General features: G+C 45.4%; 2 protein-coding genes across 2 annotated transcripts in view; both read right to left on the reverse strand.

Annotated features, from left to right (window-relative positions):
• LOC148144448 (uncharacterized) overlaps nucleotides 1–14,726 on the reverse strand; it is a 677,410-nt gene that overhangs the window by 80,361 nt on the left and 582,323 nt on the right. The gene's annotated exons all lie outside the window — the stretch shown is intronic.
• Nucleotides 5,724–6,659, reverse strand: LOC148144451 (uncharacterized). Its single transcript, XM_087975330.1, has one exon. It carries the CDS (start codon nucleotides 6,657–6,659, stop codon nucleotides 5,724–5,726), a length of 936 nt encoding a protein of 311 aa, XP_087831456.1.

Here is a 14,726-nt window from a genome sequence, read left to right on the forward strand (position 1 = left end):
TGCAGGGAGTGTCGGAACGGTTTCCCTTCCCCGCCTGCCCGATATTCATCAGCATTTATATACCGGGCAGCAGCCATTCACCTGCATTCAGCACAGGAAAGGCTTCACTCAGTCGCATCACCTCCTGGTCCACATTGGGGAGAAACTGCTCATCTGCCCTGTATGTTGAAGCAGATGAAGGACATTTTTTTTTTATCCTGGATGGAGCATACTGCAGGTATACCTGAAATAGATACATTTGTCTCTATCCCATTGAGTCTCCAGCACAGGGCCAGTCTGGGCTGCTCAATTGGTGTCTCAGTGTTTATTATTCTGCACCTGAGCCTACATCCACCCCTCTTCATTGCCCCCCCATCTCCCCTCCATCAGCATAAAGATATCCCCCACTTTTCGAAAGTTCACTTTACACTACTTCACTTTAACAAAAGACCTACATTAATACCTGTTCTCACAAACCGAAAGAAATCCGAAGAGGATTGTCGCTTTTACAAAGAAAGGCATAATATAAATTAATTCATGGTAATTGCTTCTTCGCTTTAGGCCATTTCGGCTTATGAAAGGAACACTCTACTTTCAAATAGTGGGGGAAAGCTGTATCAATACAATACAGCACAGTCACAGGCCCTTCTCACTTGCTTTAGGCACACACACCCCCTCAAGCCTGTGCTACTTCTTAATTCTTACTTAGACCTGCTATTTATTGCCCATGTGTGGCTTCTGTTCCTCTATTCACCTCCCCTTCATGCGTCTATCAAGATACACCTTAAACGTTGTTAAGGTGCCTGCTTCCACTACCTCCACTGGCAGTGTGTTCCAGAAACCCACCACCCCTCTGTGTAAATTCCCCACCCCCACCACTTTCCCCCCAAACAGTCCTTGAACCTCTTTTAGTTGAACTTTCTACTTTGGAGGGAAAAAAATGCCTCTGACTATCATAGAATCCCTCCAGCGTGGAAACAGACCATTTAGCCCAACAAGTCAACACTGGCCCTCTAAAGATTAACACATAGAGACTCGTTTTCTTACCCCCATTATCTACATTTACTCCTGACTAATGCACCGAACTTACACATCCCTGAACATTGGGGCAATTTACACACAGACAATCCAACTTATCCTGCCTCTCCCTGGACGCTATGGGTAATTTAGCATTGCTAATCCACCCTAACCTATACAAGTTTGGATTGTAGGAGGAAGCCCGAGCACCCGGAGGAAGCCCACACAGACACGGGAGGTGGGGTGCAGGGACAATGTGCCAACTCCACACAGATAGTTGCCTGAGACTAAAATCGAACGCAGGTCGCTGGCACTGTGAGGCGTCAGTGCGAACCACTGAGCTACCATGCCACCCCTGTCCAGCCAATCTGTGTATCTCAGCATTTTGTCGAGGTCTCCTCTCAGCCTCTGTTTTTCCAAAGAAAATAATCCAGGTTTATGCCTCCTCTGCTCATAACGAGAGCCCTCCAGACTAGGTAATGTCCTGGTGAACCTTGCCTGTACCCTCTACCAGAGCACCCATATCCTTCCAGTAGCACCGTGACCAGAACTACACACTATATTCTGAATGTGGCCATAATAAACAGCTGTAACGTAACTCTTACACTCAAGGAAGTGTGCTGTGTGCTTTCTTGACCACCGTGCCCACCTGCATTACCACTTCCACGGATCTATATGCCCAGATCTCTCTGTATGCCAGTGCTCCTATGTGTTCTGCCATTTATCATACAATTCTTGTATTTCCTTCATCTCTATCGAGCTTCACCTTAACTGTCTTTCTCTCTTCATCTCTTTTTCCCCCCTTCTCATCCCTCCACACATCAGCATATCATAAGACCATAGGAGCAGAAATTAGGCCATTCAGCCCATTGAGTCTGCTTCGCCATTCAATTATGGCTGATAAGTTTCTCAACCCCATTCTCTCCCTTAACCCTTGATCCTCACGAACCTATCTATCTCCGTCTTAAATATATTCAGTAACCTGGCCTCCGCAGCCTTCTGTGGCAGTGAATTCCACAGACTCACCACACTCTGGCTGAAGGAGCCTCTCTTCCCTCTGTTCTAAAGGGTCTTCCCTTGACGCGAAGGCTGAGCCCTCAGGTTCTAGTCTGTCCTACCAATGGAAACACCTTCCCAACATCCACACCGTTCATTATTTTGTAGGTTTCAATTAGATCCCCTCTCATCCTTCTGAACTCCATGAAGTATAAACCTAGAGTCCTCTAATGTTCTTCATATGTTAAATTTTTCATTCCTGGACCATTCTTGTGAACCTCCTCTGAACATGTTCTAGGGCCAGTACATCCTTCCTGAGATATGGGGCCCACATCTACATACAGTACTCTAATTGTGGGCTGACCGGAGCCTTACAGAGCCTCAGAAGTACATCCCTGCATTTATATTCAAGTCTGATCAAAATAAATGCCATCATTGCATTTGCCTCCCCACCTACTGACTCAACCTGTAAGTTTACCTTGAGAGAATCCTGGAGTAGAACTCCATAGTCCCTTTTCACATCAGATTTCTGAATTTTCTCCCCATAATCCTTCTGTTCCAGAGTAGCAGCAGAGATTTCCAGACACCTCGATTGTTTTCAGGGATACCAAGGGATCTTTGGAATTGCCAGTATCTCAGGAGGAGGCAGAGGGGAATGTGGTGTGGTCCTGTAAACTGCAGAACTTTGCAACTCCCTGAATCAGCAGGAACTCTTTCTGGACCAAGAAACAAAAGGGCCACTGAGAAACTGCTACATCAGGAGGCAGAAATTAGGCCATTCAGCCCATTGAATGGTGGAGCAGACTCAATCATTCTTAAGTATCAAGGGTTACAGGGAGAATTGGGTTGAGAAACGTATCAGCCACGATTGAATAGTGGAGCAGACTCAATAGGCTGAATGGCCTAATTTCTGGTAGTTAACCATCCCTGGGAAGAAGGACGCAAAACAACAAGATGTTTCCTGGGACAGATGAGCGAAGTGTTTAATAAGCTCATGATAAAAGGACAATTAAGTTTGTCTGTGGAAGGAAGGCCCTGACGTAAAGGGTTTTTTTGCAGGAAAGGCTGTATCAAACAAACCACTAAACCTCGAGGATAAGAAGGTAAGCTACAGACCGGAGATCTCCAGAAGTATGGGGAGGTGGTGTTAGAATCTAAAGAAGCATCACATCACAGATTTGAAAGCGAGGAATCTCCACCAGAATTCAACCAGAATGATGTAGCAGCAGTACTTGGAAGAAGAATGCTGCACTGAATCCCTGGACACTTCCAGAGACAGATACTGTTGGGGGAAACTCAGTTAAATTCTGCCATCAATTGGGTGATAGCCAAGTTGTGAGTGAGGTTGAACTTGGTTACATCGAAGAATACAGCGCAGTACAGGCCCTTTGACCCTCGATGTTGTGCCGATCCAAGCCCACCTAACCTACACTAACCCACTATCCTCCATATGCCTATCCAATGCCTGCTTAAATGCCCATAAAGAGGGAGCGTCCACCATTGCTACTGGCAGGGCATTCCATGAACTCGCTACTCACTGAGTAAAGAATCTATCCCTAACATCTGTCCTATACCGACCACCCCTTAATTTAAAGCTATGCCCCCTTGTAATAGCTGACTCCATACGTGGAAAAAGGTTCTCATGGTCAACCCTATCTAAACCTCTAATCATCTTGTACACCTCTATCAAGTCACCCCTAAACCTTCTTTTCTCCAATGAAAACTTGAGTTTTATTTTTGGTTGCTCCATACAATAAAGTGTTAATCATTGTTTCAGCAGTTAATTGTGTGCAGTTTCTGAGTTAAGAGCCAAATTAAGACGATTCACCCACAACCACAGTGAGAGGCTGGGATTCATGTTGACTCCATTGCATTCAGCACTACATTACGTCAATACTTTTATAAAGCAAAGGCTGACAGCCACACCTATCTCAAAGAGAAACACCCAGAGGAGCGTGTCGCCCAATAATCTGTAAAATTAGCATGAAAAGTGGTGTAACCTGCTCTAGTGATAAGAATAAATCCCCAACACTTTAAAATCAACAATCAGCAATTTATTTATCCAACTCTCACGGTGAACAAATGAACAAAAGTATTAACATACTGGATACAGGCCAGGAGCAGATGGGTGGCACTAGTTTAGTTGGGGATCATGGACTGGTTGGTCTGAAGGGTCTGTTTCCAGGCTGCATGACTCCATAGCACGGAATGAATGGGGATCCATCCCAAAGATGATAAAGGTTTCAAGCACCACCTTAGGCAAATGTGTGGACACCCCTCCAGATAACTGAGGGCAGTGGGACACTGAGGGTCAGTAGATCGGTCAGCCAGCCAGTTCTCTCCAGGAGACTTGTCTCTCAAGAAAGGAAGTGGTTTCCTGCCCCATCAGCCAGATTACCCAGTTTGGATTAGGTCCTATATTTCCAACAAAATAGGTAGACAGGGCAGTGTCTATAACAAATATGTTATTAAACTTGGAAGCATGCTGAAGACATATACAAGGATGTTACCAGGATTCAAGGGTCTGTGTAAAAGGGAGAGGTTGGACAAGCTAAGATATTTTTATTTAGAGCATTAAGAGTCTGAGAGCGGCCCTTCGAGAAATGAAGAGATCGTGAGAGGGTTTATGCACTCAGACTTTTATCCCGGGGTTGGGGAAGTGAGGGCTAGAGGGCATCAGTTTAAAGTTAGAGGAAAAAGAATAAAAGGAAATGTGAGGGGCAACGTTTCTTTTCACGCAGATGGTGGTACACATATGGAATGAGATGCCAGCGGAAGTGGTTGAGGTGGGTACATTAACAACATTTAAAAGGCATTGGGGCAAATACGTGGATAGGAAAGGTATGGAAGGAAATGGGCCAAGTGCAGGGAAATGGGCTTAGTGTTGATGGACAGTTTGGTCGGTGTGGACCATGTTGGGCCGAAGGGCCTGTCTCCTGCTGTAGGACTCTATGATTTGCATCTCTTTGTTGGTCAGACAGTTTTGAGTTTCCAAATGGAACATCTCACAATCAGGCCGAATAAAATCCAATCTCATTCGTCAACTCTGATGCGGAGGTGCTGGTGTTGAATTGGGGTGGACAAGGTCAGAAGTCACATGGCACCAGATGAAGTGATGAGGGGGCAGTACTCATGAAAGAGCAATGCTCCTAAAGCTTGTGATTTCAAATAAACTTGTTGCACTGCAACATGGTGTCATGTGACTTCTGACTTCTTCAACTCAAACTTGATGGGATACTTTGTCCAACTCGGCATATTTTATCAAGATTGCTTGGAGGAATTCTTTTTTTTAAAGATTAGATTCCCTACAGTATGGAAACAGGTCCTTTGGCCCAACAAGTCCACACTGGCCCTCCGCAGAGTAACCCAGCCATTCCCCTATCCCTATTCCTCTACATTTACCCCAACTAATGCACCACACCGACACATCCCTGAACACTATGGGACAATTTAGATGGGCCAATTCATCCTAACCTGCACACCTTTAGACCAGGGGAAGGAAACCAGAGCACTCAGAGGTAACCCATACAGACGTGGGGCGTGCAACGTGAAAGCTACACACAGACTGTCTCCCCAAGGGTGGAATTGAACCCAGGTCAGCATCGTGAGGCAGTGATACTAACCACTGAGTCACCATGCCACCCCTGAGCCATGTAGGTGGGCTTGGTGGGGGTGAGTCCAGCACAAAACACAAAAGCTCACTGCACCCACTGTCAGAATGGGCAGGAGGTTCAGCCCTGGGGGTGACCCACTGCAGTGTCTCTGGTGGAATCTGATTGTTGGATGCACTGGTGCCTCCGCAAGTTGCAGGACAATGAGAACCTCCGCCTGCAGTCAGGGCAGGCAAACGGCCTCTCCCCAGTGTGGACCCATTGATGGGCCAGCAGTTTGGAGGAGTGGGTGAACCCCTTCCCGCACTCGGGGCAGCTGAATGGCTTTTCCCTGGTGTGGACCCGCTGGTGGAACAGCAGGTCAGAGGAATTGCTGAAGGCCTTACCACACTCAGAGCAAGCGAAAGGCCTCTCCCTCATGTGGATTTGCCGGTGTCTCAGCAGGTCCGAGGAATTGCTGAAGGCCTTCCCGCACACTGGACAGCTGAAGGGCCTCTCCCCCGTGTGGACCCGCTGATGGGCCAGCAGGTTGGAGGAATTGCTGAAGGCCTTCCCACACTCCAGGCAGCTGAAGGGCCTCTCCCCCGTGTGGACCTGCTGGTGGCTCCGCAGGTGGGAGGTTTTGCTGAAGGCCTTCCCACACTCTGGGCAGCTGAAGGGCCTTTCCCCCGTGTGGATTCGCCGGTGGGTCAGCAGAGAGGAGGAATTGCTGAAGGCCTTCCCGCACTCTGGGCAGCTAAAGGGCCGCTCCCCCGTGTGGACCCGCTGATGGACCAGCAGGGAGGAGGAATTGCTGAAGGCCTTCCCACACTCTGGGCAGCTGAAGGGCCTCACCCCCGTGTGGTGCCTCAGCAGGTTGGAGGAATCGCTGAAGGCCTTCCCGCATTCGGGGCAGCTGAATGGCCTCTCCCCCGTGTGGACCCGCCGGTGCGTCAGCAGGTTGGAGGAATTGCTGAAGGCTTTCCCGCACTCGTGGCAACTGAAGAGCCTCTCCCCTGCATGGATTCGCTGGTGGGTCTGGAGGATGTCCACCCAAGTGAATCCTTTCCCGCACATGGAGCAGTAAAACTTCCTCTCACCAGTGTGTATATTCTGGTGGGGCAGCAGGACACAGGAGCAAGTAAAGCCCTTTGCCCGCTCGGGGCAGGAGAACGGCCTCTTCCCAGTGTGATTGCACTGATGAGCCGCCAGGACAGGTGGGACATGGAAGCCCTTCCCGCAGTCGCCACAATTCCATGGTTTCTCAACAGGGCGTGTTTCCTCAGGTTTCTCCATGGCCCAAGCTTCAGCTGCACACACACGTGTACAACCCTGCCATGAATTATTCTTTCCAGGCAATAGAGTTGTTTCAGGCTCCACACTCAGTGCGCTGCAACAGTAGGGTCTTTCAACCGTACTCAAACTGGAACCAAAAAGAACGCTTTGCTCCTTCTCACAGAATCATAGTTGAAAATTGTTGCGGTCCTGATGGATTGAGTAACTATCAGACATTGATGTGAAAGTGAGGACTGGAGACGCTGGAGAGTCAGAGTCAAAAACTGCATCGCTGGAAAAGCGCAGCACAGCAAGCAGCATCAGAGAAGCAGGAGAATCAACATTTTGGACATAAGCCCTTTATCTGTTAACTTGAAACTTCTGTCTTCAGATAGTCTGTAAGAAAAGATTACAAAAGTCATCACTGCCAATCCAGTTTTTTTTATAGATATTTTTATTAGAAATTTAACATTTTAACAAGTTTACAAAAATAAACAAAACTCTCAGATATAAACATTGATATACAATTAACTCAAATATACAATAGCCAAAATTTAACAAAAAACAGAAAAAAAACGAAAAAGAAAAAAAATCAAACAAAACTCAACTATCTACTAATCTAACCTACAACTAACCAGAGTGTATATTTAAGTCTCTTACATGCTCGGGATGTGTTAGCATCAGATATAATAAAACCCGTATTCGTGCGGGATTCGTCCCCCGAGGGGCCCCGGACCAGCCAGGTTTGTAATCTCAATTAAATAAAAGCCCTTGTTAGGATAGCCGAAATATCTGTATTTATGTAATTCAAGAAGGGCTGCCATATTTTATAAAATAATTCGGTCTTTCGGTGCACCATATTTGTAAGGAAGTCAAGGGGAATACATTCCATAATTAATCTGTGCCAATTTGAAAGTCCAGGATGGCCCTCAGCCGCCCAGTTCACCAAAATATTATTCCTTGCACGAAAGAAAGAATAGAAAATAGTCTCTTCCCGTACGTGTCCAGGGAGGGAAGGTTTGAAAAGCCCAAGAGGAGAGATACAGGGTCCACTTTAATTTCCGTTCCTAAAATTTCTGTCAGGGTACTTGCTACTTTAGTCCAATATCTACAGATCTTATGACAGGTCCATAGGCAATGTACATGAGTGCCCACTTCTATTTTGCATTTAGGACACATTGGAGATGCTCCTGCCTTAAATTTTGCCAATCAAACCGGTGCTATATGGGCCCTATGAAGTATCTTCAGCTGGATAGCCTGGGTTCTGTTACAGATAGTAATTCTTCTAGCATTTTCCCAAATATCATTCCACGTTTCTATAGATTTCTAGTCCCAAATCCTGATCTCATGTTTTAAGCAGATTATCCATATCTCCTGATACTTTATCATGTAGTAAATGATAAATAGTACTGACGGAAAATACCCCCACTGGTCGTAGGACACTACATTCTCTATCTGATTTATAAAGACTATCTGATAACGTGGTCTTCTTCAGTATATAATCTCGAATTTGGAAGTATCGAAAGAGGTCTCCATTAGGTAATCCGAATTTCTGACGCAGCTGTTCAAAAGACATCAGGACCCCATCTTTAAATAGATCCCCTAAACATGAGATACCCCTGGATCTCCAGAGTTTAAAAGTGGCATCTGTAAACCCCGGTTGGAATCCCCATGCTCCCACTATCAGTGCATAAGGGGATGTTTTATGTGAATTGCCCTCATTTTGCCGCATTCTATTCCAAGCACTGCCAGTCCAGTTAAGAATGAGATATCAAGGCATTGACACTGACACCAGACAGAAACTGTACATATAGATGTGGCAAATGTTAGTGGCAAGCCAGAGTGATAGCACGGAAACAGACCCTTCGGTCTAATTCATGCGTGCCAACGAGATAACCTAACCTAATCTCGGCCAATTTGCCAGCATTTGGCCCATATCGTCTAAACCCTTCCTAATCGTATACCCATCCAGATGCCTTTTAATGTCATAATTGTACCAGCACCCACCACTTCCTCTGACAGCTCTTTCCTTAAACATGCCACTTTCTGCATGAAAGACTTATCCCTTATGTTCCTTTGTTAAGTTCTTTTGCTTGAGCTTCTTACACTGCAATACGCCAACTTCTGTGAACAACCAAACTTTATTAAGTACAGTACAAGTTGTGGAGAAACTCTTAACACTCTTCACAATGCTTGAACACAACAGTACCAAAAAAAAACAAACCCCTTAAACAAAGTAAAACTGAAACAGAGGCTTACAGTTGAAGTTAGAAGGGCAGAAGGAGACAGTGTTCGCAGCCTTTCTCCACATAGTCCACTGCTTAACTCACCCAAACGAGACTTCAGCTTTCAGGACTGACCACTACCCTTTCATTGTACAGGTCACTTCTAAAACAAAAGCTTTGGCCTCAAGTCTCATCTGTTCACATATAACCAAAAATGCCTCCCAATACTGTTTTTCATCTCTGTACTAAACCAGTCACTTCGGAGCCCGGGTTTGTTTTACCACCCCTCTGAAAAAAAAAACCAAGGACACAGCATCCTTGAGAAGAATGACCAGCTTTTAGTAAAAGGACCAGCTTTTAGTAAAAAGGACCAGCTTTTAGTAAAAAGGACCAGCTTTGTGACTGAGGGATATAGGCCAAACACTGGCAGGTGGGATTAGATTAGTTTGAGAACATAGCATGGAGTAGTTGGACTGAAGGGACTGTTTCTGTGCTGTTTGACTCGGTAATTGTTCTGCAATGGTCTGAAAACCATTTTCTTGCCTTCCCCCATAAACATCCACTTCTTTGTTGTTCCAAAATCAGATGAACTCAGCCTTGAATATATTCAATGATCCCATAACTGCAGGAAGACATCCCCACTTCTGATCTCAATTCCTCTTGCTAAGATAACACCTGCTTTGCTCATTGCTTGCTGCACCTACCTCACAACTGGCATTGACTGGTATGGAAGGACGCTGAGGCCCCTTTATACACATTCCTGATGAAGAGCTCGTGCCTGTAACGCTGACTCTCCTGCTCCTCGGATGCTGCCTCATCTGCTGTGCTTTTCGAGCACCACACTTTTTGACTCTGATCTCCAACATTTGCGGTCCTCACTTTCTCCACATCCCAATATATCACCATTTAAACAATGCATCTCCTTTCTGCTTCCCCGCCCACAGGGAATGCTATCACTTCACATCGTGGTACTGCATTTTCCATGAGTTTGCCAACTGAGACACAGACCTGGCCCAACTTTTCCAGAATCTCTCCCCTCCATAAATTGAGATTGAGAGAGAGACACACACAATAGGGGTGTCTCTGATTAGGAGGACCACGCTCCTTCCGGTCCTCCAGGGCTTCCTATTGGCCCAACAAAAGAAGATCACGCGCAGTTTCCGCGGACAACCAGGAGCACGCGCAGGTTTTGCTGACACCGGCGAACATGCGTAGTGTGTTGTCACCGAGGAGCATGCGCAAGATGCTCTGTGACGTTGCTGATGTTACCGACAGGTTTTGTGCCCAAATGACACTCGGAGACAAGAAAGGCTGGAGCGACATTTTATATTTATCCTGCGGCTCCACATTTTATTTGACGACTCATCTTTTCCTCAGGGTAGGGGACTCCCAAACTGGAGGGCATAGGTTGAGGGTGAGAGGGGAAAGATTTAAAAGGGACCTAAGGAGTAGAAAAAAAGTGTGAAAGTTAATTCCCCACAAGTGACCTCTCCAAACCTGCACATCTTTGGATTGTGGGGAGAAACCGGAGCACCAAAGGAATCCCATGCAGACATGGGGAGAAGGTGCAAACTCCACTCAGACAGTTGCCCGAGACTGGGATCAAACCTGGGTCCCCAGCGCTATAAGGCAGCAATGCCAGCCACTGAGCCTGTTCAGAAAAAGCAGCAATTGATTTATATGAGGGTGAGGGGGGAAAGGACTAAAAGGGACCTAAAGGGCAACTATTTTACACAGCGGGTGGTGCATGGATTGAATGAGCTCCCAGAGGAAGTGGTGGAGGCTGGTACAATTACAATATTCAAAAGGCATCTGGATGGGTATATGAACAGGAAGGTTTGGAGGGATATGGGCCAGGAGCTGGCAAATGGGCCTAGATTAATTTAGGATATCCGATTGGCACGGAACAAACAGTTTGTTTCCACACTCCACTACTGTTTCTATATAGTCAGAATTGTTATGACACGGACTGCACCCCCCCCCCCCCCGCCAACTAATTTAAACCCAAAAAAGATTTACCCCATGTGGTAATGTGAAAATTCAAGAGGTAAGGAACTGTTTCTAAAAGTCACTATTTAAAGTTTTATTTAATGATCTAGGACACTAACTTGCAAGTGTTTAAATCTGCTGGGATTTTTCGTACCACCAAATCTATTCAAATCTGTCTAAACCAGTTCAAATCTTGGACGAAAGCCCTCAAATTTTAAAACATTGTGTGCAACCTCCCCCACCTAATTTAAACCAGCAACATAGAGAAGGTTTAACCCATGCAATAATCTGTGAAAATTCAAGAACCAAGAAACTATTCCCAAAGGTCAGTATTTAAAGTAAAAATTGACAACTTTATTTATTAAAGTCTAACAGAGAATAATTAATTAACAACTATTTACAACTCCTGTCTCTAACCTATCTTCTACCTTCCCCTATACGATACCAGTCCAATAAAAAACCCTGATTAAGATTTACCGAAAGATTCAAACTTCAAAACCAGCCAGCTGTTAAATCTTCTCTTTGTATCTTCCTCTGTAGATTTGCTCTCCAGGTCGGTGTCGATGTTTTTTCTCTGTGCAGACTCCTCTGGACAGGTACTCTTAGAGTTTTCACTAGCAGCCTACATTTGTTGGTCTTTTGGCAGTTCTCCTGTAACTGTTCAACTTTTTGTTTTGATTTTGTACTCCAAAGCATCAAATCGTTTCATTGGTGTTAATATTAGATTGGATTAAATTCCCTACAGTGCGGAACCAGGCCCTTCGGTCCAACCAGTCCACACTGACACTCCAAACAGTAACCCACCCAGATCCATTTCCCTCTGACGAATGCACCTAACACTACGGGCAATATAGCATAGTCACTTCACCTGACCTGCACATCTTTGGACTGTGGGAGGAAACTGGAGCACCCAGAGCAAACCCACGCAGACACGGGGAGAATGTGCAAACTCCACACAGTCAGTCACCCAAGGCTGGAATCGACCCTGGTGGTGTGAGGCAGCAGTGCTAACCAATATTCTCAAAATACTAAATTCAAACTTGATTGGAATTCAGTATTTTGGGGCAAGATTTAAATCGATTGGCCAAAATTGAGTATGTTTTTGTCTCCAGGCAACCCAGCTACTGAGCTGTTCGACCAAATGTTAAATTGTTACCTTGTTCAGAACGTTTGGTGCTACGTCAGGTGGTTCTGCTCACTTTTCAACTCTCTTGAAGGTAGAATACACCTCTACACCTTCTAACAGAACCAATTTTTCAAGACTAGGGTTCGGCCATTCACCCCTAACAGGAGAAAGTGAGTACTGCAGATGCTGGAGATTAGATCAAGAATGTGGTGCTGGAAAAGCACAGCAGGTCAGGCAACATCCGAGGAGCAGGAAAATTGACATTTCGGGAAAATTGACATTTCGAGCAAAAGCCTCATTCACCCCGAACAGCCTGTCCTCAACTGCACATAGTTCAAAGCAAGTTTGAGAAAGATGGCTGCAGCTTTGTCTTAATATAAAATTGAACATGCGTTCAAACTTTACTGCTATTTCTGAATATATTATTTTAGCTATTCTCAATTTGAAAGATCAGCCATTTCTCGTGCACCCCCATCTCCCAGGCAGTTTCATCATCAACCATTCTCTCTCTCTCTCTTCTAAGAGCTTGATACAGCGATCAAAGAGAGCTTGAGGCATGAGAAAGATCAGTGGGAGTTGGAAGAGAGACAGAATGGACAGGGTGACAGAGTGTGGGGGCCATTGAGAGACTGGGGGGAACAGAGGGTGGTGGGGGCGGAAAGGAAAGACTCGGGGGTCAAAGGGTGGAGGAAGAGAATGAGGGGGAAAGAGAGAAAATGGGGGGCAGAGAGTTGCGGGGTGAGAGAGAATGGATGGGGGCAGTGGGTGGGGAGAGAGACAGCACAATTCCCACCTTCCCCAGGACTGGGGCAGTGTCCCATGAACTGGAGCCTACTCCTCCCACAGCAGGTCATTTCTCAATCCATATATGGCTAAAGGAGAAGAATTATGTAATCCCTGCACGCCATTTCACCTATCAAATTCACACCGACCTTCCACACAGCATCCCACCCAGACTCATCCACTTACCCTACAGCCCTGCAGTTCCCCATGGCTAACCCACTCTAACCTGCACATCCCTGGACACTTTAGCACAGCCGATCCATCCAAAACTGCAGATCCTTGGACTGTGGAAGGAAACCGGAGCACCCAGAGGTAACCTGCGCAGACAGAAGGGGGAGAACATACCAAAGTTCACACAGACAGTCACGAGAAGATGGAATCAAATCGCTTCTAACAATTCTCCCATACCTGCAAAACCCTGAGCACCATGGGTAATTTAGCAGAGCCAATCCACTCTAACCTGGGCAAAGCTAAAAATCACATGACGCCAGTCCAACAGGCTTATTTGGAAGCACTAGCTTTCGGAGCACTGCTCCTTCATCAGGTGGTTGTGGAGTCTAAGATCATAAGACACTGAGTCTACAGCAAAACATTACAGAGTCATGCCACTGAGATGATATATTGAAGAAGCCTGGATTGTAAAGTCTTTCATCTTTAGAATGAGTTGCTGGTGTCATTAATATGTAAACCCCAGAACTTCTTATAAGACACCTACTCAAGATAACAAGGTTTTATAAGAAAAGATTACAACTTAGCTCAGACAATGCATTAAACGTGTGAGGCCAGAGTCTGTCTGCATCCCAGTTTTTGAGTCAGACTAGTTCTGTTTCCAAAGTGGAATTTATAAAATATTCCATGTATTATCTGCCTGCAGATTGTGCATTTTTTGAGTAAAATAGATGGTATCTGCAAATACAAATTCACCCCATAGACCTCGGTGTGTGCACGAGGGAGAGTAAAAGTCTAGTTCCATACTGTATATCTCTATGTCTATTGCATAACAGATGCTTTATTTCTGTTGATGTAAATATTGTTATAAATCGTAGCTGGGTACTAATACTTAGATGTAAGGGAGAGACAATCTTTCAATTAGGGCACTATAAGAATCCTGGCAGACCCCTATTTCGAGGTTACTTGCCAATGAACAGACACAAGCACCTATTTAATTCTAACTTTTCGCCTTTTTTGTTATATTTTCTGGTATGATACTCTGTGTCTGGATGGTTGACAGGCTGGGAGATTGTGGGCTGGACTTTGATTGACTTTTATTGTTCCGGAAGGTGTCAAAGGAGGTTAAAGCTTCAGCAGAAATGAAGCAGAGCTGAGAACGGACAACAACTGTGTGGGAACAGGGAGATCAATAGAGGACAAAGAAACCAGGACCTGAAATCCGAGCTGACACCAGACTACCTTGTGATCAGTGCTTTGATTAGCAGTGTCAACCCTCTACCTTTACCTAGCTTCTCATTCGACTTGAATGCCACATCTCCCCTCAATATTTAGGATCCAATCCTTGTCATCCTGAAGCTATGTCTCTGTAAGGAGTCCCAGATCATAATTATTCTCTTCAATGTGTGCAGTCAATTCATTCACTTTTGTTACGTTGCAGCACTATTACGACACAGAGTAACCCCCTCTGCTAAATTAAACCAGAAACACAGAAATGATTCACCCCACGCAGTAATATGTAAAAGTTTGAGAGGCAAAGTACTATCCCAGAGGTAAATATTTAAAGTAAGAATTAAC

The sequence above is a fragment of the Chiloscyllium plagiosum genome, unplaced genomic scaffold, assembly GCF_037043375.1.
Source record: "Chiloscyllium plagiosum isolate Xiang-an unplaced genomic scaffold, Cpla_swu_hap1 HiC_scaffold_27, whole genome shotgun sequence".
NCBI classification, from domain to species: Eukaryota; Metazoa; Chordata; class Chondrichthyes; order Orectolobiformes; family Hemiscylliidae; genus Chiloscyllium; species Chiloscyllium plagiosum.

Excerpts from the sequence above, each read along its gene's own strand:
- LOC148144451 (XM_087975330.1), bottom strand. The coding sequence starts at position 6,659 with ATGTGCGGGAAAGGATTCACTTGGGTGGACATCCTCCAGACCCACCAG.